Here is a 24448-nt window from a genome sequence, read left to right on the forward strand (position 1 = left end):
GAGTCATAGTTCTTGATGATTATGATCAAAACAGCCTGACTGAACCTGGTTGGAAATCTGTTTGCCCTAAGAGGATACGAGTGACCCAGATTCTTTGTGAATTCCTTATCTTTGAGAGAGTTCCTTATCTTTGCATACATTGGGTTTAGAAACAGATGGCCAAATGTATCTGCCTTAATCTTCTGATGTGGTTTTTTACTTTTCCTCAGGTATCTCTCCTCTTTGTCACAACCTCTTTGCCCTGTATGATGAGAACACCAAGCTCTGGTATGCTCCAAATCGCACCATCACCGTTGATGACAAGATGTCCCTCCGACTCCACTACCGGATGAGGTATGGGAAGTACTGACCTGGTACCTGCCTGGCTCCCTCTGCACTGAGGGACAGTGGTCAGCCTGGGGCCCTGAGTCACTTACCAAGAAGTGTTATAGTCATTTTTGTAATTTGTAACTTTTGTATTTGCTTGATATGAGAAAGGACTTCTTCAGTATTTGGAATACAATTCAAGATGAGTTTGATCACCTTCCTCTGCCACATTTTAGAAAAGAAATCTTGATAATGCAGAGGATATTTTGAATAGAATTAGTGTCCTGCAGCAGAGATTTTCAAATGGGTAATCATAGTTATGAATTTAATTTAGTGGATTCACAGTTATGAATTCAATTTAATTTAGTGAATTTAATAAAAAGAAACAGGAGAGAATAGATAATATCAGCATATATACATAATATATTTTTTAAACTTTTGAGATACGTTTTTTATATATATACACATATATATGTATGTATGTATGTATTACATATAAAGGTCATGATATAAAATATTTTTCTTACTAAAAGTTGAAACTGAAAAGCTTGAGAAACATTGCCTGAAGTGTTAACTAGAAATTCTAGGTTGGTCTTGCTCCCTGGGAGTGGATGTTTTGACTACTCCTAGAGGATTTTTGGCTGTGGAGTTGTAATTTTTCTTCTGATGGGCACCTGCCTTTTCTCCCATATTTCAGACTTTGTGAAATGTCACAGTATATCCCAAGGTGACACAGTCAGTACTTCAATAGCTGCAGTCTCCTGAGTTTGTAAACAAATTTGCAGTAACTAGAATGGAAAGTATGTTAGTTAGATACTTGCTGAGTAGAAGTTAACATGTGTGTTTAGCAGTGGAGATTATAAATAGGTGGATCCTTTTTGAAACACAGGTTAACTTACATAGGTATTAAATCAGTAGATTAGCTCAGATGCTAATAGAATGCAGGGATTTGCTAGAAAAACCCTCTGAAATCTCAGAGGCTCTTCACAGTATCACAGCTGTTATTTTTGGGAGAATTTGGCGGAGTTATCACCATTACAAAATGACTGGGATGTTTTTCTCAGTGGACACTGAACCAGATCTAATTTTCTTTGATAATTATCCTAGAGCCGACTTTTTCCTGTTTTTTCTATACTTAACCAAAGTCTCATCTGGAGAGGAAAGCTGTGTGCCGTGGAGATTTCAGGTCCCAGCTGAGCCTTCTGGCTTTTGGCTTTGTTTTTCCACATGTAATCTTGCTTTTTGTGGCCTGAGGATTGACTGTGTGATCAGCATGAAATGGGTTGTTGCAGTTTGAAGTCTGCAGGGGACACGTCACTGGGTTCTAATTCTCTGCCTCTAGGTTTCTGCACTCAGCTCAGAGTCTAGAATGGTAACTTTTAGGACTTAGAAAAGACCTAAGTTACCTAATTCAACTCTCATTTTTTTTTCAGTGGAAAAACTAATACCCAGAAAAGGGAAGAGAGTTAACTCAAAAATTTACATCTAATGAATTGTCTTAGTAGCTTTACAATTCTCTGTGAGGCATTAGTCTTGGTTGTCTGAATGCCTGGCTATTAAAGGCTGTCTTTACTGTTCCCTCTTTCTATTAGCTGCCTGGAAGTGCAGAGTTGCTTCACTTTTAGCACCTTGACTCTGTACCTGACATTGTGCTTCAACAGGATATTGCTTTGTTACCACAGGCTCTTTGAACTTGAAAAAAAAATACCACCCTAAGCTTAAACATTTGCCTGATGACAAACTACAAAAATTTTGAAACCTCATAATCTCACCACTAAAAGAGGTGTAAATGAAAATAAATGTTGGTGATTATTTCAGTGGAATACCAGCTCTACTTTGGGAAATATTCTTGTATTTCAATTATCATTTTCTGTTTTTAGATAATGCTTTTGACAATTGTTGTTTTATAATATATCTTAGCGTGAGACAACATTCTGTATTCATTTTCAAAAAGTATTTTCTTACTTTTTTAAACAATTGAATTTCACTGTCCATCAAAAAATTTTGTAGAAGTGTGAAGAGAATTCTTTGTGTATAATATCTGCATATAAACTTAAAATAGGCAGTTAGCTGTACATAATTTTCTCAAAAACTTGCAATGCATATCTCTGATTGATGTCTGTTTGTCTTCCTTCTTTGTTCCTCCACATCATTCTGAAAAATAATATAGGCAGGTATCATTCTATATTTATTAATGTCATTAAAATTTTTTTTCCATTGGCATGCTATAGTATCTGGAATTTTTGTGTACCAGGTTTGATGAACACCTTGATAATTAATTTTAAAAAGGTGTGTGGAATGTCTGTCTTCAGTGTGTCTTTAAGCTTGGCCTTATGGGTGATAAGGCGGGTACTGATCCTGGTAGTCACAGATTTAAAGTTTTGTTAATATTTTTGACATCTTATTAAGGAGAAAGCTGTCGGCCTTATTTTAGACTCCCTAATCTTCTGTTTACCTTTAGCCTTTGTTCTAGTGGAAAAGCTACACATTATGTTTGGTCTCCTCAGCCTGGTGCTGTCTGAATATCTGACCTAAAGGGTTCCATGCCAAAGATGGTCCCACAGGGCTCTCAGCAGCCTGGAAGAATATCCTTGTTCAGACCAGACTGAAGATTGTGTTCTGCCCAGAGGGAGTTTGTTGGGCCCTCATCTCTACCAGGTCCAAGGACTCTCTCACAGAGACTCAGTAGGATGTGGAAGAAGAAGGCCGTGGCTCGGTCAGCTCAGGGAACATCTGCCTTTTTCCCCTCCTGCCACCTCCCCTGGCAGTGGAGGGCGACCTGTCTCTCTCCTTGGGCACCTTGCCGGAGACTCTCATTTGTCCAAGGACAACTTATTCTTTAAGCACAATGCCCACAGCACACACTTGTTAGGGGCCCATAAAATGCCTAATTTCACTTAAAATCAGAAAACATAGGTGAGAAATATAACTTGTAATATTTCTTATGGAGGAAGGGAAAAGTGTTTAGGGCCTATGAAAGTCACAGTGTAGTCCTGCTTATGACACGTGCCCCATTATGGGTTGCTGGATAGTTGCTGCTGGACCTGACCGATTGCTCCCAGAGACAGGAACTCACGGAGTGCGAGAAACATGCCTGAGAGCCCTCTGCATCCCGGTCCCTAACTCGGGGCCTGGCTTGTTTTAGGCTCTGCAAACATAGCACAGTGACAGATGTTGAAGTGTAGCAGCAGCTTTTCACAGGGAAAGAGGGAGTTGTATTTATTGCTTCTCTATGACGTGGTTCTTTTCTCATTAGTTCATGTGCAAGTCAAGGGAAAGAGACCTAGGTACCAGCTGAGTCTATAGCCTAGAGATGGCCTGGGCTGGCTTGGCTCAGTCACTTCCCTTAGTCACTTCCACACATTCCAGAACTCATTGTGTTTTTCTTACAGGTGACAGAGGAAGTTATATATGGAGGATAGGGTTAGACGCACCAACCCCCTGTGCAATTGACAATCCATATATAACTTTGACTCTCCAAAACATAGCTACTAATAATAGCCCACTGTTGACTGGAAGCCTTACCAATAACATAAACAGTTAACACACAAATAGACTAGTAACCTGTATATATTTTATGTATTCATAATGTACCTTTTTCTGAAATTAAAAAAAAATTTCTATGCCACACAGTTCATCAGTTAGTTTTTTTAAACTGTTGCAAATCTCCAGAAAAAATTTTCAACATATTTATTGAAAAAAAATCTGTGTATGAGTGGACTTCTGTGGTTCAAACCCATGCTGTTCAACAGTCAACTGTAGTAGCTAAGAGAACAGGCTTTTGTAGTTTTAGGTCACCTAGCCTCTTGGTCTCTCAGTTTTCCTCATCTGTAAAATGAATGAAACCTACCTTGTAGAGTTGCTGTGAGGATTAATTAGCATAATATATATATAAAGTGCTTGTTAACTCGTTTCATGATGCTTGTGGTGATGTTTGGGCAGCTCTCTTTTAAAACCCTATTCATCATGTAAAACACACCATCAGTTTAATAGCAGCAATCTGGGAAGTACGAAACACTGCCATGTAAGCTGTATATCTTGATTGCGTGATGAAACTAAATTTCAGGAATGTTAAAATGTCAATCGAATCGGTCTTGGATTCGAGGTAGAATGGGCTTAGCAGTGCGGCTGATAGTAAGCATGCAGGGAGCTGTGGTCAGCACGGAGTTCCAGTCAGCAGGTGTTTCCCTATTCTGGAAGCATAGTGAGAAGTCAGAGGAGCTGTCTTTGTGATCTTCGGGAAGTCACTTTTGCTCCCCGAGTCATAGAAGAGGTGCTGACAGGGCACTTCTCATACAGTGCTAGTAAGAAGGAAAGACATGGTGAGGGCTGCAAGGGGCAGGGTTGTCTGCCTGCCTCTCAGGACACTTCAGCCTCTGGCACTGACCACTGTTGGTGAGCCAGGACGCCCTGCCCACATCTGGGTCCCCTTTGCCACAATTGGCATTCATTTTCCTGCCTTCCAGGTTCTATTTCACCAATTGGCACGGAACCAACGACAATGAGCAGTCAGTGTGGCGTCATTCTCCAAAGAAGCAGAAAAATGGCTACGAGAAAAAAAAGGTTCCAGATGCAACCCCTCTCCTTGATGCCAGCTCACTGGAGTATCTGTTTGCTCAGGTAGGAAATTTGGGCCCAGGAGAAGCTGGAGTTTGTGGGGTGGGAGAGGCATTGTAGAGCTCAGACCCCCTGGTGCAGCTGAACTTGGTGGTGCTAGGGTGCTTTATGGCCTGTTCTGGGTAAGTTCTTGCCACACCTGGAGTTGCCCCAAGTGAGGAGACAAAAGGCAGCATTTCAGCATTCCAAGAGGCTGGTTATCCAGCTTGTGGGCTTTCGGGCTTCCCTTCTTTCTTATTCCTTTCTTGTTCCCCACCTCCTACCATTTTATTTTTCATTCCTATTAATAGCCTTGTGTGCAGAGGTCAGAGGGAAGCTCTACTTGAAAGAAGATGTAATTCAACAGGGCTGAAGAAGGCACTTCTCAGCAGCCGTAGGAATGTTTGGGGAGGAAGGAGATGGCCACTCTGTCACTGGTGGTAGGGTAGAAAGATTACACGCTAGAAAAAAAACAGAAGAGAAGGTAGAATCACCTGAAATTACATTTACTCTGAGATTACTAAGATTTTTGGTAGTATGCTTCCTGATTTTAACACGCAGATTTAGATACTATGTAGATTTTGAAAATATTTTATGGTTTATTTTGTTTTATAAACTGCTTTTTTATTCATCTGATTTTTTTATTGTTTGTCCTTCAAATGTCAATTAAAATATTGATCTTTGTTGTTTTAATGACTTTGTAACAATTCATTTATTCAACAAATATTGACTGGATGTCTGTGTACTGTTTGCCTCAGACACTTGTACCTGCTAAGGTGCTAGAGATGTTGGAGTGAACAAGACAGACATGGCCTCTGCATGCATCAGATGTACATCAAGTTAGAAAACAAGCAAATAAAATGATACATAGATAATACATAAGAAATTATGGAAAGTACTGTGAAGGCAGAAGCTTGTGATAGAGAATATGGAGAAGGGGGGTTGAATGGGAAGACCTAATTTAAATCATATGATCAGAGAAGGTCTCTCTAAGGAGGTAACATTTATAATGAATCCTGAAGAATAAAAAGGAATCTGCAATTCTAAGAGAGGGGTGAGGGAGTATTTCTTCCATTTAGGGTGTCTCAGCAGCAGCACTACTGACCTTTTGGGCCAGATGATTCTTTGCTGTGATGGCCTGCCCTGTGCATTGTAGCGTATTTACCAGCACCCCTGCCCTCCACCCAGTAGATACCAGTAGCACTCTCTCCTTAGCGTGATGACCAGAAGTGTCTCCAATATTGCCGAGTCTCCCATCAGCCTCAGTTGAAAAGATCTGATGTAGAGGGAACAGAATGGGGGAAGGAACTGAGGGCCAGTAGAGCTGTGAGGAGAGGCCATGTGGCTGCAGACCAGAGGAGGGTGATGGGGAACGAGGCTGGAGAGGCAGGTGGGGGCAGATCGCATACACAGAGCCTTGTAGGAGCTGGCAAGGGGTTATGCTTTAATCCTGAGTGTGGTGGGAAGCCACTTGGAAGGCTTCATTTTTTGTATGTTTCAAGTCAATGATGATTCTTGTTATATGTGGAAAGTAGATTGTGCTGGGTCTAATAGTACACTTCAAACATACAAGCTGAGAGTCTGCAGCAATGATCCTGGGAGAGAAAATGCTGGTTTGGCCTAGTGTAGCAACAGTGGCAGTGGAGAAAAATGAGTAGATTTGTCGTTCATCTTGAAGATAGAATTGGTAGGATTTGCTGTTGACTTGGATGTGGAAGCTGAGAGAATTTGTGGAATCAAAGATGATGACTAGGTTTCTGTTTTGGGTGATGTCAGATGGATAATGGAGTCATTCTCCACACAGAGAAGGTCTTGGGGGAAGAGGGTGGGGAAAGGGCAGAAATCAGGAGTCCTTTTTCAGAGATGCCTGTGAAACATACAAGTGGAGATTTCAATTAGGAAATTGAGTAATGAGGCTGGAGTCCAGAGGAAAAGCTGTCATTTATTTAACTTAGTCACCCGTTCCTGAACATTTTCTGTTTTTCTCATTTTCCCTATTATGCTATTACTTTATAGTCTGTTGTGAACAACTGCATATGTAGGTGTTCCTGTACATGTTCTTTTTATTCATTCCTTAGAGTATACCATTATGTGTGAGATCACACACGTATCAGTGTATCTGTGTCAGAGTTACGTCCCACTATAGGGCTTTAGTTACTAATTGTGCATTATCTCCATTCCATCTATGCCTTAGAACTGCCATAGAGACAACAGAGAAAGGGGACAGTGCACAGCCCCAGGCAGATACTGTGTGGGAAAAAAAGAAAATGAACTGGCCATTTTCAGATTGGTCTTTTTGGATTCAGCTTCCCAGTTTTGTGTATCCATAGCTGAGATTTATTCTTTACCTTTCCCGGGAATAGAAGTGTACAGGAAGAGTGTGTCATACTTCAAGAATAAGCATGGCATTAGATCTGACCTTTTGGAGGCTCAGGAATAAGTGACTTGAGGTAGCTTTACAGTGAATGTTTACAAAAAACCACATCCCAAGAAGACAGTTTCAGGTTTTGCTTTGCTCTTCACACATTACTGGCATAGATCATTGTTCCTCAGAAGTTTTTGGAATGTCAGTGACCTTTCCTCACTTGAGAGAAACAAGATATCCCATGGTGAAAAGAAGAGAAACTGGAGCAGTGGGAGCTCTCCATCCAAAAACCATTAATCTGAAGTTCTTCAGGGAAAGAGAGTATCTCATGTATGCAGGAACATTTCTCCCAGGCTTTGTGCCTGCCTTGCTGCAAGCTGGAGAAAGGCTGAAGAGTTCATACTTTAGCGTTCTATGTACTTTAAGTCAGTTTTTGAAGACTGAGTGTGGCTGTAGTATGGCATTGAACAGAGGTCCTGGTCAGTTTTAGATTTAATCGCAGCCTACCACTTGCCGAGTCCTGAGCCCCCAGGGTACTCGGTTCTTCTACTCAACTTGGGGTTTTGTAACTACCTGACATTAGGTATTCCTATTCATTTATTCTTTTCTTTATTCTTAGCGTAGAATCTCCAGGAGATCAGGAACGTGGTTTAGTTTATTGCTGTATCCCCAGCACCTAGAGTAACATCTAGCCCATAATTAGTTCTCAGTAATTACCAAATGAAGGAGTGACTGAATAGGGGCTGTTTACCATTTTGTGCCTTAGATTCCTCATCTGTTGGAGGTGATGATGTTAACATCCACATCTTAAGATGTTATGAGGACTAAATAAGGGAACCAAGCACTGTCTGGCAGCACTGAGGCTGGGTTTAATCAGTGGGAGCTGGCACTGGAATTATCGTTTTCACTCTATACGAAGCTGGGCTGGGCACTGCTGGTTAGCCTCGTTTTATTTTTTGTGTTTAAAGTTCGCGTTAGTTCTTAGAATGCTGTGCACTTCTATCAGTGAGGGGGTATGTTTTGGTGATACATTTCACTATGGGAAACTCAAACGGTAGATGTGGGAAAATGTATACATGGTGATGATGCACTGTGGAATGTTCCCCTTTCTTTAGAGCTACACCAGAATGGAGGGGAGAGCCCGGTCAACCCCGTATACCCAGCTCCTAGACAAGGCCATCTCAGCACATTTGTGGAATTAATGCATGATCAGACCTCAGCCCAGTGTCACTTTCCCTTGCTCTGGCGCAGTCCAGGCCTAGTACGCAGTGTTTGTCAGCATCACTTCTATAGTGAAGGGACTTCATATGTCTGTACTGTTCCCCAGCACCTGGCATGGTGCTCAGTCAATGTTTGTTAAATGAATGAGCGTGGGAGGACATCTCCTGAGCCCCTTCACGCCCAACTCTGTTGAAAAGAGCTCTGATGCTAGAGAAATTGTCAGTCTGATTCGTCTTGTTGCTGTGCTGCATTTCTAGGCAGCACCTCCCTGTGTGGGGAGCCTTCCTCTCAAGATCAATAACGAGTGGGCTCTCGTGGTTTCTCCCCTTTGCTCCTAGGGACAGTATGATTTGGTGAAATGCCTGGCTCCCATTCGAGACCCCAAGACCGAGCAGGATGGGCATGATATTGAAAACGAGTGTCTGGGGATGGCTGTCCTGGCCATCTCACACTATGCCATGATGAAGAAGATGCAGTTGCCAGAACTGCCCAAGGACATCAGGTAAAGCTTCCCGCTGGCCAAAGTGTTGATTGTGAGGATGGTGGTGTTTCTACATGTTCTTACACATTTCACCTTAATTACTGCTAGGGTTTGGCTGACCCTTGCTCTCTGTGAAACCCAGATCTTATTTAGAATGTTGACTACATACACGTAGAATAATTATAATTGTGTCTTGATTTTGGATGTTGGCTGCTAATCTCAGAAATTTGTGCTTGGGTGAAATTTCTGAGCTGAGGATGCCAATAAAATTAGTGACCCCCAGGCCTTCTCCATCCCCTCCTTGTCCATGGTGGACACTGCCTTCTATCACTGCATTTTTTCCTTTTGTTTTGGACCCATCTTAAAAATCCTCAATACGGTTCTATAAGCAGCTACTACCATCCCCAGCCTGAACTCAATGCGTTGTAGAAGTTCACTACAGAGCTGTTAGTTCTAATGTGAGAATTGATCAACTACTATTAAATTTCTCAAGGAAACTGCATTTACTTAAAAATATCATTTGAGATCAAGTCTCTGTGAAGGAATATTTAAGTTCTGTCCATCTGTGACATCAGTTAGCTTTTTTTTTCACCAACGGGTTATTAGGATTGTCATAAATGAAGATGGTCTCATTTTCAAGAAGGGATTTCGTAGCTGCATTGTTTGTGATAGGCAGCGTGCGTCTTCTCATAAGGTTGCTGCTTGTTTCTCCTTGGCTTGACCAGAGAGTCTAGAGCAGATCACAGCCCGCTACTCAGTGATGCAGGGATTAAGTCGATACATGCTCAACTGCTGCTTTCTCTTTTTTCTGTGGCCTTCACTTTGGGCACTTTGTCTTTATTTTTTCATAAGCTGAGTTGAAAAATGACAGTTCTTCTCTAATTCTCTTTATTATATTACATTAATCTAAAAGAAAAATTACAACATTTGTTGAGGATAAATCCCAAACTTCACAATTTTCCACTGTTCTGAAGCCACTCCATGCAGCAGGGATGACCTGGGGCCAGGTGCTGTCTCAGTCCTGGAAGTAACAAGCAGACCAGTCTCCATATTTGTTTGGCCCCCAGTGGACTTGTTCTTTGTTTCATGGGCACTCAACGTTCTTCTCAACATTGACTCCTGTTCTAGCAGTATATCAGCTTTCTTAGATTCTGTTTGTGGTAGATACTCGCCCATTAGCACCTGGGGAGGTAACTAATCTTTCAGCTTACCTGTTGATCTTTTAAATAGTATATCTGATTCATAGTCACAGGGCGAACACTAAGTCTTTTGTATTAATTAGCCTTAGTTTGTCTGTGTCTGTCTGTCTGTCTGTCTGTCTCTCTCTCTCTCTCTCTGTGTCTCTTTTTTTTTTTTTTTTTTGGAGACGGAGTTTTGCTCTTGTTGCCCAGGCTGAAGTGCAATGGCGTGATCTTGGCTCACTGCAACCTCCGCCTCCCAGGTTCAAGTGATTCTCCTGCCTCCTGAGTAGCTGGGATTACAGGCATGTGCCACCATACCCAGCTACTTTTGTATTTTTAGTAGAGACGGGGTTTCTTCATGTTGGTCAGGCTGGTCTCTCACTCCCAACCTCAAGTGATCCACCCGCCGTAGCTTCCCAAAGTGCTGGGATTACAGGCATGAGCCACCGTGCCCAGCCTTTCTCATTTTTAAAATAAAAAATGTAATTTGTTTAGAAAAGTTATAAATCAGACATGCAAATAGAACATACAAAGCATCTCTCATCACACGAAGAGATAATTGCTCCTAACACCTTGCAGACCGTTTTCTATTCGATGCTCAATCCTAATAACAGTGTGTAGATATGAGTACTAATGTGCACAAGAATGGTGAAGCTAGCAAGCAAAAATGTAGATGCCCTGCCTTGGTGACCCAGGAAATTGGGCAATACCTGTAGCAATTCCCGTTTCAGTGAAATCTGTGGAGCATGTGCTTTTCTTTTCTTTCCCAGTTTCTATTCACCTCCATCTCCTTACGGTGGTCATCTTCAGTGCTTACTCCATCTAACGTCCTCTGGGAGTAGATCTCCCTTTCCCATTTGGCAACATGTGGATTCATGGACTTAGATTTGTTTCTCAACTATTTTCTCCTAACCTGTACATGAAAAAGAGATGTACTTTTCTACTCTCTTTTAGCTACAAGCGATATATTCCAGAAACATTGAATAAGTCCATCAGACAGAGGAACCTTCTCACCAGGATGCGGATAAATAATGTTTTCAAGGATTTCCTAAAGGAATTTAACAACAAGACCATTTGTGACAGCAGCGTGTCCACGCATGACCTGAAGGTGAAATACTTGGCTACCTTGGAAACTTTGACAAAACATTATGGCGCTGAAATATTTGAGACTTCCATGTTGCTGATTTCATCAGAAAATGAGATGAATTGGTTTCATTCGAATGACAGTGGAAACGTTCTGTACTATGAAGTGATGGTGACTGGGAATCTTGGAATCCAGTGGAGGCATAAACCAAATGTAAGTGGCTGTTGGCAGTCGATCAAAGAGAACATTCCCATGTCACATAGCGCATGCTTTTTATCCTGCTGGAGTCATCTGTCTGCATGTCCGTCACTCCCATAGGCTGAGTTTATTTAGGAGACCATGTATCATTCCCCTTAGCACAAGGTCTAAATAAGTATTTATTGAGTTATGTAGGGAAATATAACAACATGTATAATATGTAGTAGCATAATAACAGCAGATAGTTCCTGAGTGTTTACCATGTGCCAAGTTCTTTTCTAAGCGTTTTACAGGTATTAACTCATTTATTTCTAAAAATAAACCTTTAAGGGAAGTATTGCTATTATCTCCATTTTACAGATGAATACAAAGAGGCACAGAGAAATTAAATTTGCCCGAGGTTATGACTAATAAGCATTTGTGCCAAGAACTGAAGTTAGGCCTCTGGCTCTGTGAAATTGACTAATTGATTTTGCTTTATGGAAGCTTCTTTATGAGATATTTATTGGATGAAGAAATAGAGCAGAGTGGCTTAAGAGCATGGGTTTTAGACCCATGTAGACATGGTTCGGATCCTAGCTTCATGACTTATATGGCCTTAGGAGAGTTATTTCACCTTTATCAGCAGCTAGAAATTATTCATCTGGTAAATGGAGGTACTGTCTAACTTATAAGGCTGTGAAGAAGCTAAATGACATTTATCACAAAGCCTGGCAATATAATAAATGTTGAATAAATTATAGCTGTTACAATTATTATTACTGTAATTAATAATATTAAAGTAAATGTGGGTGGGTGCAGTGGCTTATACCTGTAACCCCAGCACTTTGGGAGGCTGAGGCAGGCAGATCACTTGAGCCCAAGAGTTCGAGCCCAGCCTGGGCAACATGGCCTAACCTTATCTTTACAAAATATACAAAAATTAGCAGGATGTGGTGGCACATGCCTGTGGTCCTAGCTACTTGGGGGGCTGAGTTGGAAGGATCGCCTGAGCCTGGGAGGTCAAGGCTACAGTGAGCCATGACCGTGCCACTGCACTCCAGCGTGGGTGACAGCAAGGCACTGTCTCAAAAAATTAAATAAATAAAATATGAGACTCATTTTCTCCTCCTGTTTTATTCTCATGCTAAAACAATAATGCCTGATACTTACTGAGGGCTTTCTATATAGTAGGTTCTATATACTATGTTCGTTAGCACTTGTCTAATCTCAGAGAACCCTGTGAAGATGTAAGCTCTCTATTTCATGAATAGGGAAAACGAGGCTCAAAGAGATGAGGTAACTAGTTAAGTAATTGGTAGAGTTAAGTAATTAACCTAGATTTCTGGTCTCCAGGGCTCATGCAACACAAAATATTTTCCCTTGTGCAGATATATATTATTCAGTGTGTAGATTATTTCAAGCATGAAATGCATATCTTCTCTTGAAAATCCCGACTTGGGTACTGTTCTAAAGTCAAGACGATTGGTGATAGAAGGAGAAGGCTCATGTTCAGCCCAGTGGTAATTGGGAAGAGTATGTTATCTGTCTGTGCCAAAGCATGTATAGTAGTCTGGAAGTGAGGAGACCTGAATGTAGATGCATGTCTAGTGAGCAGTGATTTCCCTTTCTGAGTTTCCGTGCACATTGTGTATTATATAGTTTAGACAGTGTGCTCATTAAGGTGTCTTCCAGATGTGAAAGCCCAGGATTCCCGGATACAACCCAGTTCTTTGGTCCTAAGCCTGCGGGTGCCAACTCCCCCAGTCCTTCTGCAAGTCCAGACGAGCTGGCTTTCTCCTCCTTGGGCCTAGGCCCTGCAGAGGTTTGCCAGCAGCATTGACCTTTTACCAACAGAAGAAGAAGAAAGCAACTTAACTCTGTCCCTTTCATGTATCTTATCAGGTTGTTTCTGTTGAAAAGGAAAAAAATAAACTGAAGCGGAAAAAACTGGAAAATAAACACAAGAAGGATGAGGAGAAAAACAAGATCCGGGAAGAGTGGAATAATTTTTCTTACTTCCCTGAAATCACTCACATTGTAATAAAGGAGTCTGTGGTCAGCATTAACAAGCAGGACAACAAGAAAATGGTAAGTTTGTCCCAGAAGCTCTTAAGTTTGGATCTGGTGATGAGAGGGAGAATTGCTGAGTTCCGTTCTGTAGCACATGATTTTCAGAGTTCCTGTCCTAAAGAGAAAATAGGATTTTCTTATTGAAGCCAAAAAGTTCCTATTACCAAGGCATTATCAGTGTTTTAAAGTTACACCGATACATTCCAGTGCCTTTCTTTGGTCTCAGAAATGTGAATCCGCCTTAGGATTTGCTTCCCTCCCAAATATACCTCAGCATCAATATTTAATTCACAAAGCTAGTGGATTTGAAGGAAAAGAAAACCAGCGAATGTCAGTGTTTCCTCCCAAGGGCTCCGGCACGGCCTCTCTGCTGAGCTGAAGTGCAAAGCAGGAAGCCCTGCGTTGCCCTCAAGCGAGCCTCAGCCACAGTGGCAGTCATCGATGTGGTGTCAGGCACACCCCAGTGACTCTGGGACAGAGGAAGGGGTGTTTAATCTCACTTCCTCTTTTTTGGTATCACTTGAGGACATAATCTAAACAAGCAGGAAGTGGGAACTCTGCCAAAATAAACCTGTTTGTGTCAGGGGAAGTCACAGCCAACAGCATGCAGAGAGAGCGGCTGGTGAGACGGCGAGCACTCTTCAGGTGAGTGGAACCAACACCAGGAAAGGCCACATTCTGCCAAAATGCGGCAGATACCGTGTCATAAGGATAACGCTCAGTGCTGAGGAAGAGCCTGGTGATACGGTTTAGGGCAGACAGTCACTTTCTTGTATTCAGAATAACTTGTCTTTCTGGTATAACCTTTTGGAAAACAGTTTGGCAACCTGTTAACAGCCTTGAAAATATTTATATATCCCTCCGTTCAGGAATCTAGGGAATGACTCTATCTTCCAAAATGATGTGAGAGGCAGGTTGTAGTTTATGAATAAGAATGTTCATTCCACTAGTATTTAAAGTGTCAAAATTCTGAAAATAACTTAAATATACAATAATAGGAGAATAGGAAAATAAATCACAGTTTGCCTGAGTAGCAGAACATTAGGTAGTCAGATTGCTGAATTTTTTAATGACCTGGAAAAAAGGGTCAGGGAAAAAAGCAGAATATAAAACTTTACCTATAGAATGGGACCAATTTTGTTCAAAATACCAATAGGTATCCTTGTATATACACATGCTGTTAGAAAAATAATCAAATATTAACAGCTACTTATTTATGGTGGCATTATGAATGGTTTTAACTTTCTTATTCTCCCCTCCTTTTTTTTTAAACAAAAAACATACATTAATTTTATTAGAAAAATATAGTAAAAACAAAGTGAAGAGAGAAGTGGAAGAGCTCAGATGGACGTTAGTAGAAAGGTGCGAAATGGAGCGAGAAAAGAAGTGCTGTTTATGGAGCACATCCTGGATATTAGGCCCCATGTTATATGCTGCATCCTGGATATTAGGCCCCATGTTATATGCTGCATCCTGGATATTAGGCCCCGTGTTATATGCTGCATCCTGGATATTAGGCCCCATGTTATATGCTGCATCCTGGATATTAGGCCCCATGTTATATGCTGCATCCTGGATATTAGGCCCCGTGTTATATGCTGCATCCTGGATATTAGGCCCCATGTTATATGCTGCATCCTGGATATTAGGCCCCGTGTTATATGCTGCATCCTGGATATTAGGCCCCGTGTTATATGCTGCATCCTGGATATTAGGCCCCATGTTATATGCTGCATCCTGGATATTAGGGTACCCGTGTTATATGCTGCATCCTGGATATTAGGCCCCGTGTTATATGCTGTGCCTCTGTCTTGTCTGTCTTAGTCCTTATGAGAACCTTAGAGTACCGAGCATCAGCTCTACTTGAAATGAGGAATCTGAGACTAATCAAGAGACATGGGATCTTGCACAGGGTCACTTAGGGAGAAAGTGGCAGGTACTTGCCCAGCTCTGTCTGGTGCCTGCCTGTGCATTTTGCCTGTGTTGCTTTGGTTTCTAAGGCATTATCATCCCCCAGAGACCCTGAAGGGAGTGAGGGAGAGGCCGACATGTCTGTGATCTGGCTCTTCAACATGATGCATGCTTGGTGCACGTTTTATGAGCCTGCCCCATCCTGTCCTGTCCTGACTGACACAGTCAAGTCTAGCACCAATGCAAGTTGGTGCACCCATCATGTAAGTCAGAGCTCACCCTGGCCACATGGGCCAGTGACTCTATGCCAGGCTACAGTGCTGTGGAGGGAGCAGGAGGACGGCAGGAAGAAAGAAATACTTGATTCCTCCATTAGTTGGTTTTTCTTTACCACGCTAGCCCTTACTATTGTCAGGCACTTCCTATTCTGAGCACTTCACAAATATCACCTCTTTTAATTTTCATGTCAACCCTATGAGTGGGTATGTTGGGGGAAACTGAGGCACAAAGAGGTTAAGTAACCTGTCCAAGGTCAGACAGCTGTTAGGTTAAAATATTTGAAATTACCAATATTTGACCATTTTGACCTATAAAAATGATGATTCCATATGCATAACCCTACTAGCAGGTGGCGAGGCTGCGATTTGAACCCAGAGCAGCTGGCTCTGGAGCCTGAGCTAAGGGTTGACCACTGCTCCATGCTGCCTGTTTAGAATCTCATGCCCTCATTGTCCCTTCCCAGCCGTGGGATTTCCAAGCCCTTTAATCAGGCAGTACTTTGAAGAAACCCTGATACCAGCATGTTGTCAAGTCAGACCTTGATGTATCAATCACTTCTCTCTGCATCTGCTTGGCATCCCCATTTCTGTTCAGACTCCTGCTCTCAGGAAACGTAAGTGCAGATGTCTTGCTTATCATGTGGCTGGGTGAGGGGCTGCCCAGGCCAGCCTACCCCTTGTTCCAGAGCATCTTGAATTTGCTCTTCAGGGATATCCACAGGTGGGTGCCTGGTCACACCCACAAGGCAGCGTGCTCAGTGTGGTTTCTTTCCTAAGGCACCATTCCTGTGGTGACCCTGCCCTCTCCAGGCCTCCTTGCTCGTAGCCCCAGGCATGCTTCCTTCGCCATCACGGCTGCACTAGGCCCCTGACCTCTCTCCTGCCGAGTGGCTTGTCCCCCCTGCTCCTTTTTCCCTTCACTGTCCTCTCGTGTCTACCACCTGCCTCTCCTTTCTACAGGCTATGAAAGTCATTTTGCTCTTTTTTAAAGCCTTAGATGCTTTTTAATGTTTTTTGTGAGTCAAAGCTCCAAATCACGGCTTTTGCATACCTTCCCTTGCCGGGAAACGTTCTTGATTGACCTCAGTTCCTGTCAAATGTGCAGTCTCTTCAGGGATCAGTGATCAAGACAAAAGTACCCCTTATCTACAACACAGGTGTCTTTCAGAACACCTCCCTTGATGGAAAGCCCCTCTCTCCTTCTCCACAGGTGCCTTTGCCCCTTCCCACTCTGAGTAAGACGCGCTGCTCCCTCCAACTCTCAGAGCTCCCTAGGCTTAATCTAGCAACCTCTTCACTGGGCATGGGATTATTCCTAGATTAAAATCCAGGAGTTTCACCTTATAGAGCAGGTCTGCTGTGAGATGAACCACACTGCCTCTGTTTCTTTTCTCCCAAGCAGGAATAATGCTGATTCAGCCACTCACTGTTTAGTGCCAAGATCAGGGTGCATGCTCTGCCCCTTCCCACCTCTACTTTTATGCCTCTGCCACCTTGATTCAGGCTTCCTCTTCTCCCGTCTGGACCCGGGGGACAGCTTCTCTGCATGTCTCCCTGCCTGCCACAGCCTCCCCCACCACGTCACCCGCAACACACACACACACACACACACACACACACACATACACACACACACGCACACACACACACACACGCACGCATACACTAACCTCATCTGATAGTTTAAGATAATAGATGGGAAAATGTGTTGAACAGTGAAAGTCCTATGTAAATGCAAGGGAGACTGGGCGCAGTGGCTCACGGCTGTAATCCCAGCACTTTGGGAGACCAAGGTGGGAGATCACTTGAGGTCGGGAGTTCAAGACCAGTCTGGCCAACATGGTGAAACCCCGTATCTACTAAAAATACAGAAATTAGCCAGGCGTGGTGGCAGGTGCCTGTAATTCCAGCTACTTGGGAGGCTGAGGCAGAAAAATCGCTTGGACCCAGGAGGTGGAGGTTGCAGTGAGCCAAGATCTTGCCACTGCACTCCAGCCTGGGTGACAGAGTGAAACCCCATCTTAAAATAAATAAATAAATAAATAAATAAATAAATAAATAAATAAATAAATGCATGCATGCATGCATGCAAGGGGTATATTTAGTACTGATGAAAAGGTTTTCCCTTTGAGGTTCCCACTGGGTTATAAAAATCTTCTCACCGTGTACCTCCCTATAGAGTCAGCTGCTTAAGCTGATACAGACATGATGTAACCATGGGGATTTCTTCTCTCTCAATAGGAACTGAAGCTCTCTTCCCATGAGGAGGCCTTGTCCTTTGTGTCACTGGTAGATGGCTACTTCCGGCTCACCGCAGACGCCCATCATTACCTCTGCACCGACGTGGCCCCCCCGTTGATCGTCCACAACATACAGAATGGCTGTCATGGTCCAATCTGGTTGGTCCTAGAACCTTTTCAATTGCCTTTGGTATGCAGAGAGCCCATGTTTTAGTGACGGGGCATGTCATCATTGTTTAGGTCAGGCCAGTTGACCATGCTGCCTGGTACTTGTTGGCTGTCCTCCTTTCCTCCCTGCTGTCCAAGCTCTGGTCAGGCCTTCCTGTAATCTCCTACCATCCTTTTTGCAGCAGCCCCTCAACGCTACTTCTTTATGTGGATCTCGCCTCATAGTTTAACCCTCTCACCTCTTCATAGCTGATCAAGAAGTACTACACTTTGTGATTTCTTGCTGTGTCAAACAATGCGGGCAATTCAAGAACACAGCTGAGCATGCTGCCATGTGCCTGTAGTTTCAGCTCCTTGAGAGACTGAGGTGGGAGGATCACTTGAGCTCAGGAGTTCCATTCTAGCCTGGGCAACATAGCAAGATCCCATCTCTAAAATATATAAAAGAAGAAAAAGAAAGATCAGATGAAGATCTCAGCATCAGACAGTATAGTAAATGGAATTGTCAGTCAGCTTGTCCCAAGGTGCCAGGTGAACAGTGGGGACCGTGAGGGTGATACAGCCTTAAGGCCAGAAGGGGCTGTGTGGGATGTCTTGACCCACCTGCATCTCAGAACTGGCAGCCTGTGCTCAAATACCTCTGGTGATGGGCAATGTATGAGGCAGCCCATGGATTCGAGCTCTGACTGTGAGAGATGTACATACCTTTCTGATGTGGAGCTGTAGTTGACTTCTCTGTAACTTCTGTCTACTCACTTGAATTCTGCTTTTTGAGACAACAGGGATTCTGTTGACTTTCTCTTACATATGACAGCCCTTCAGGCAAAGGAAAACAGCCAGCTGCTGTGTTTCTTCTGAGCCTCTCTTTTCAGACCACAGAATCTCTGGGGAAGCATCTCTTCTGCCACCTTCCACATGATGTGCTTCTTACCTTTTTCCCTCTTCCGGCTACCTTGTGGACAAGTAGCTTAGTAGTCACATGGCCCTGGCCTTGAGAGGCTCACAGACTCCTAGGGAAACAGTCACACAAAGAATGGCAGAGCAAGGGGTTGTGCATTCGAAAAGCGTCTTCTGCCAGTGTCCCAGCCATGGTTGTGCTTCAGGGCCCAGGCACTCACTCTTCCCTTGGCCCAGAATGCCCTTCCTCCAGAATCTGCACAGCCTCCACTTCTTCAGGTGCTAGTCAGATATCACCTTATCCGTGAAGTCTTCCTTGACCACCTTATATAAAATCATACCTCTTTCCCTTCTCCATCCATGTTGGCTGCTGCACTCTGCCTTATTTTCCTTCAGTAGCAGTCGTTACCTCCTGAGATACTGTGTTTATTTACATAACATAACATTTGTTCCTGGTCTGACTACCCTCACCTCCTAGAATACGAGCTTCCCAAAGGCTGGGGCTGCATTGCTCTCTGCTTTCTTAACACACACAGGGCTTGGCACATTGTAGGCCCTCAGTTGAGTATTCGTTGAATGAATGGATATTTCATGTTTGATGGGATGCTGACATTCATTGCCTAAGGAGGCTGCTTAGAGTAGGTGGCATTCATATCTGGTTAAAACAAAGAATCAATGACGGCTTGCCAGGCCTTAATGCGGGGAAAGGGTACCCAGATGAGAGGTCAGCACATGCAAAGGCATGGCGCAGTTAGAAAGTACGTAATGTCCCTGCCTCTGGAAACACAGGAACCATGGCAGCCCTCTCTCACCAGTAGTTAGCAAGCAGCACTCACCAGGTGCTAGTAACCTCATGCAGGGATGTATTCAGCCAGTGTTCACTGCTCTCTACATGCCAGGACTCACTGGTCCTGGGGATACAAAGAAGTGTAAGACAGGTCTGTTCCTACTGACATCTGTCCAATCCTCACTGATGTATTCACTCAGTGTGAGCCCATGGGGATACAACAATAAACAACACGGCCTCCAGTTCCCACCCCCATGAGGTCTGTGCTCCCGCTGGGCTGGCTGGGGGTGGAGGGGAGGCATGGCAGCTCCTCATCACCAGCCTCCAGAGAGGCTCTTCTGTTTCAAGCTGGAGACGATGTCTGTGGGGAATGTGGGGAACGTGGGGACAAGCAGGGCTCACTGCCTTGGGCAGGAGGCTGAATCCTCTCCTCAACCTTGGCGACTTCATCAGTCCTGAGGCCACTCGGTATTTCCACTATGCTCGTGGATGGCATCAGAGGGGATTTTAGGATCCTGGGCAGATAGTGTGATGGGGCCGTTAACACTTGAGGCAGCTCAGGAGAGTGGGTAGCCCAGGGGTTCACTGTGCTGTTTGGTGTGAGCTCTTTTTCCCTTTGCCTACTTCTCCCTCTAGTACAGAATATGCCATCAATAAATTGCGGCAAGAAGGAAGCGAGGAGGGGATGTACGTGCTGAGGTGGAGCTGCACCGACTTTGACAACATCCTCATGACCGTCACCTGCTTTGAGAAGTCTGAGGTCAGTCAGGACACTGGCTTGGACCAGGCCATACAGCCATGAGGTGTCCAGTGTAGCCTGGTTCAGGAGCTGCTGCAGACAGAACCACCCTTTGCAGGGTGGAACTGAAAAGCCTCAGTCTCTGAGGAGATCCCTGGGAGGTCAGGCAAGGGCCCCTGCTCTCAAAAGGAGACCGCTCCCCAGCAGCCAGACCCCTACATCCTTCCCCTGTAGGGCCCTTTCCTTCTTCCTTCATGGGACCCATGGTGGGGGTCCCCCATGGCTCTGGAAGATGGAACATGACCAGAAAACCAATTCACACCCAACACTTACAAAGTATAGTGTCGTTATTTAGAGTGGTTTGTTTAGACTCAGTGCCAACATCATCTCAGACCCAGAGCTATGCCTGTCTACAGCATTCACTGGTACAAACCAGCACCCAAATGCCACTTCATCCACATGGCCTAACACAGTTTTTTCCAAATGATAGCTTCAGACACTTTAACAAATTGCCCCCTCATCTTAGAACAATGAATAGAGATGTCTTTTAGTGATTGAAGCATAGCTGAAGCTGAGGATGATGTGAGACACATTCTGAGGGCTAAGATATTCGCCAGAATTACTGACTTCCCCTTACTAGACCACAAATGCCTTTGTTATCATGTAATTTAAAAAAATACAAAATGGAATATTTTAAAAGACAGTGAGTTTTACAAAATACTTCACATCAATACACTTTAATCAGTACTGATTAGGCTCCACATGCATGGGGAGACATGGGACATGGAGGGGCCTTTGGCACGGAGGGCAGACGCAGGAAGGACAAGCTCACTGGTGAACCCCTGGGGCTGAACTCAGTCAAGAATGGGAGGAGGAAAGGGTGGAAGGAAGCAGCGCTGCCAAGTGTCCTGGATGAGGCAATGCAAGGACACCACCACCCGCCCAGGCTCTTCCCAAACAGCTGGGCCTCGGGGCTCCATGGCTCAGAGCTTGTCAGGCTCGTTGCCTTTCCAGGATGCTTGCCGTCTATTCATCAGTCATTGGAGGAAGCTTAATGTGTTTACGATGGAGGAGTGCATGAGACAGCCCAGCCCCCTCCTGAAGTGGAATTGGCCTGTACAGTACCAAGAGTGTCCATGAGTCCCTAACAATGTCGCATCACCCAGGGAAAACAGCAGTCATAGAAATGATTACTCCCACCACTCACTGTGGCCCACCAGACCCTGTGCCAAGCATTGTACCTACTTGTGCTTGTTTAAGCCTTGTAATAGCCATATTAGGTAGGTACAGTTGAAGTACCTACCTAATCCCATTGTACTAATCCCATTGTACAGTTGAAGTAACTGAGATTTTGAATATCATCTCCTAGTTTACACCTTAAGTAAGTCTTTGTGGCCCTCATTTTTTTACCACTAAAATAGTTTAGTTTGTACAAAAAGAGTCCAGAAGGAAAACTGCTTATACCTCCTATCTGGCACCACAGTGTCCCAGACCTGGGTCAGACACTGAACACCAGCTCCCAGTGTGGTTCTTCTCAAGTAGAGACATGGCCTGGCAGGGCTCAGTTTGAGGCGGTTCCTTGAGAAATTTTGCCATCATAATGATATACCTCATATATAATATTTGCTGGACTTTATAAAGTGCTTACTAAGTTTTTCAAAACACCACGTTATATAAGTGTAGCAACAATCCTATGAGGTTGGATTTTCATGAACTTTATCTTACAGGTGAAAAACCAAGTGACGCTTTTGTAGAAATAGCTACTGTGTCTGCTATAGTATTAACTCCCTTTTATCAATGCCTTCTCCTGGACCTTGTTTTATTATTTAGTTGTTGGTTGGATTATTTATTGATAATAAACCTTATTTTTGACTAATTTTAGATTTACAGAAATGTTACAGAGATGGTGCAAAATTTCTCCGTACTCTTCATGCAGCTTCCCCTAATGTTAATGTCTTATATATCCACGCCTGACCCCATTTTAAACATTTAATTTCTGGTCATTTTCTGAATAGCAGGGGCAGGGTGCCCAGAAGCAGTTCAAGAACTTTCAGATCGAGGTGCAGAAGGGCCGCTACAGCCTGCATGGTTCAGACCGCAGCTTCCCCAGCTTGGGAGACCTCATGAGCCACCTCAAGAAGCAGATCCTGCGCACGGATAACATCAGCTTCATGTTGAAACGCTGCTGCCAGCCCAAGCCCCGAGGTTCGTCTCCCCATGCCAGAGCCAGGCTGTATCCCATCAGTAATGTGCTGAGACTCAGATCGACCAAAACACGCTGGCTGGCTTAAACCAAGTGGACCCTCCCCACAGTTTCTAGGTGTTCTTTATTGAGTTTTATTACACTTCTGTGCCCAACTCACATCCAGTCCCTTGAGTGTGAGCATTGTCTATAGAAGAGGCATATACCTTTCTCAGCATCTCATTAGGCTGCAGAAAGAGGCATGCTCAGCATTAGTAAGCAGAAAATAACTTCTTTCTTCCTTAAGATAAAATGCCTTGAGAGGTCTCCTGTCACTGGTTTATTTATCTGAGAGAGACTCCTGGTACATCTTTTGTGGGCCAAGAACTATATCAGATGCAAACAATCAGAAATGTGTAAGGCCCAGTCCCTGCCAGTCTAATGCCAGTGTTACAGGTGAATGAGGCCACTGCAGTTTGTGATGGGTGTTTTAACCGACATAGATATCATACCCTGGAGTCAAACAGAAAGGGATGATCAAAATCCCTGAGTTCCATAGCACGGGGGGCTGCATAGAGGAGGCAGTCTTGAACTGAGTGTGGGAGGATGAGTGGGAGGTTGCCAGTGCGGTCAGGGCATCGCAGCATGTGCAAACAGAGGCACAGGTGGGGGCTACCATGAAGGTGAAGGTGGAAGGGAGGGGCAGGTGAGGCTGAGCTTAGGGTGTGGGGGCCTTGGGTGCTGTGCCATGGAGCGGGGTCTTTATCCTGCAGGCCATGGGGGCCAGGGAGGATCAGGGAGTGAAATGGATCCAAGGGGTGAGCCACTCAGCTGTTCCTTGTTAAGCCTCTTGAACAGTGTCACTGATGTTCTGCAGGTGGATTTGTCTCTTAGAATGTGAGGACTGGGAAGAGACGTAGAGGTCATACAGTCAACTGTCTTATTTTACAGATGAGAAACTTGAGGCCCAGAAGAGCGAAGTGGGTCTCATCAAAGGTCAGCATCAAAGAGGGGCTTGAGGGCCAGGCCTAACCCGTGTGCCCTAGCTCTTGAGAACTGTTGATTTTGCTGTCCTCACCTCAAGATGCTGCCCTGCACACGTCAGGTTCTTCCCGTAGAAGGAGGAAGGCCTCAGAGAAGGAGCAGCACAGTTGCCACTGAGGCCCCATGAGTGTCAGAGGAAGACCCTCTGAGGAGTCTTTATCTGGGACACATCTTGTTCTTCCAAGCGAACGTGTCTATGAACCCACACACCACCAGGGGTGGGCAGAGGAAGCAGCACCAGGATAGAAAGGGACCTGGGTTCTTGATGTTTGAATCAGTTTTTGGTCTCAGCAAGGGGCTCGTCACTGAACTTGGTGAAAGAGGAAGGACTTGTGTTCTTGATCAGATAGGGTTTCCTGCCAGGCTCAGAGAATAACTGCAGCCTTTGTTTTCATGCTTGAGGATTTTCCGCAAAGGTAAAAACACATCTGCCACTTGACTGTGAGACCTCAGAGTGAGTTCAAACCTTCAAGCCCAACAGCCCTATTTATTCACAGCAACACACTGGAACGAACCCCAGTTGAGGCTCCTGAAACTCAGTGCTGAATGTGTTTCCTGTTGCCTTTCCCACCTGACCGTGGGCTCTTAAGACAGGACCTGAGTCTCACTCACCGCTCTCTTGGCTTGTGGGGAGGAGAGGAGAGTGCCCAGCACAGAATCAGCGTGAATAATGCCTGTCAGGTGAACCAGGTAGCAGGAGCTGCTGGATGGCGAGTGC

At 44.2% G+C, this 24448-nt stretch overlaps 1 protein-coding gene across 9 annotated transcripts in view; it reads left to right on the top strand.

Moving 5' to 3' along the window:
• The window catches only part of JAK1 (Janus kinase 1), a 237049-nt gene that overhangs the window by 192456 nt on the left and 20145 nt on the right, over positions 1–24448 (top strand). For all 9 annotated transcript variants that reach the window (XM_065521112.1, XM_074004765.1, XM_074004749.1 and 6 more), the window contains 8 exons: positions 210–333; positions 4773–4926; positions 8827–8990; positions 11105–11447; positions 13317–13502; positions 17915–18072; positions 20402–20525; positions 22520–22709. In XM_065521112.1, coding sequence (XP_065377184.1) covers positions 210–333; positions 4773–4926; positions 8827–8990; positions 11105–11447; positions 13317–13502; positions 17915–18072; positions 20402–20525; positions 22520–22709 — 1443 coding nt within the window. The remainder of the gene's footprint in view (positions 1–209; positions 334–4772; positions 4927–8826; positions 8991–11104; positions 11448–13316; positions 13503–17914; positions 18073–20401; positions 20526–22519; positions 22710–24448) is intronic.

The sequence above is a fragment of the Macaca fascicularis genome, chromosome 1 (assembly GCF_037993035.2).
Source record: "Macaca fascicularis isolate 582-1 chromosome 1, T2T-MFA8v1.1".
NCBI lineage: Eukaryota > Metazoa > Chordata > Mammalia > Primates > Cercopithecidae > Macaca > Macaca fascicularis.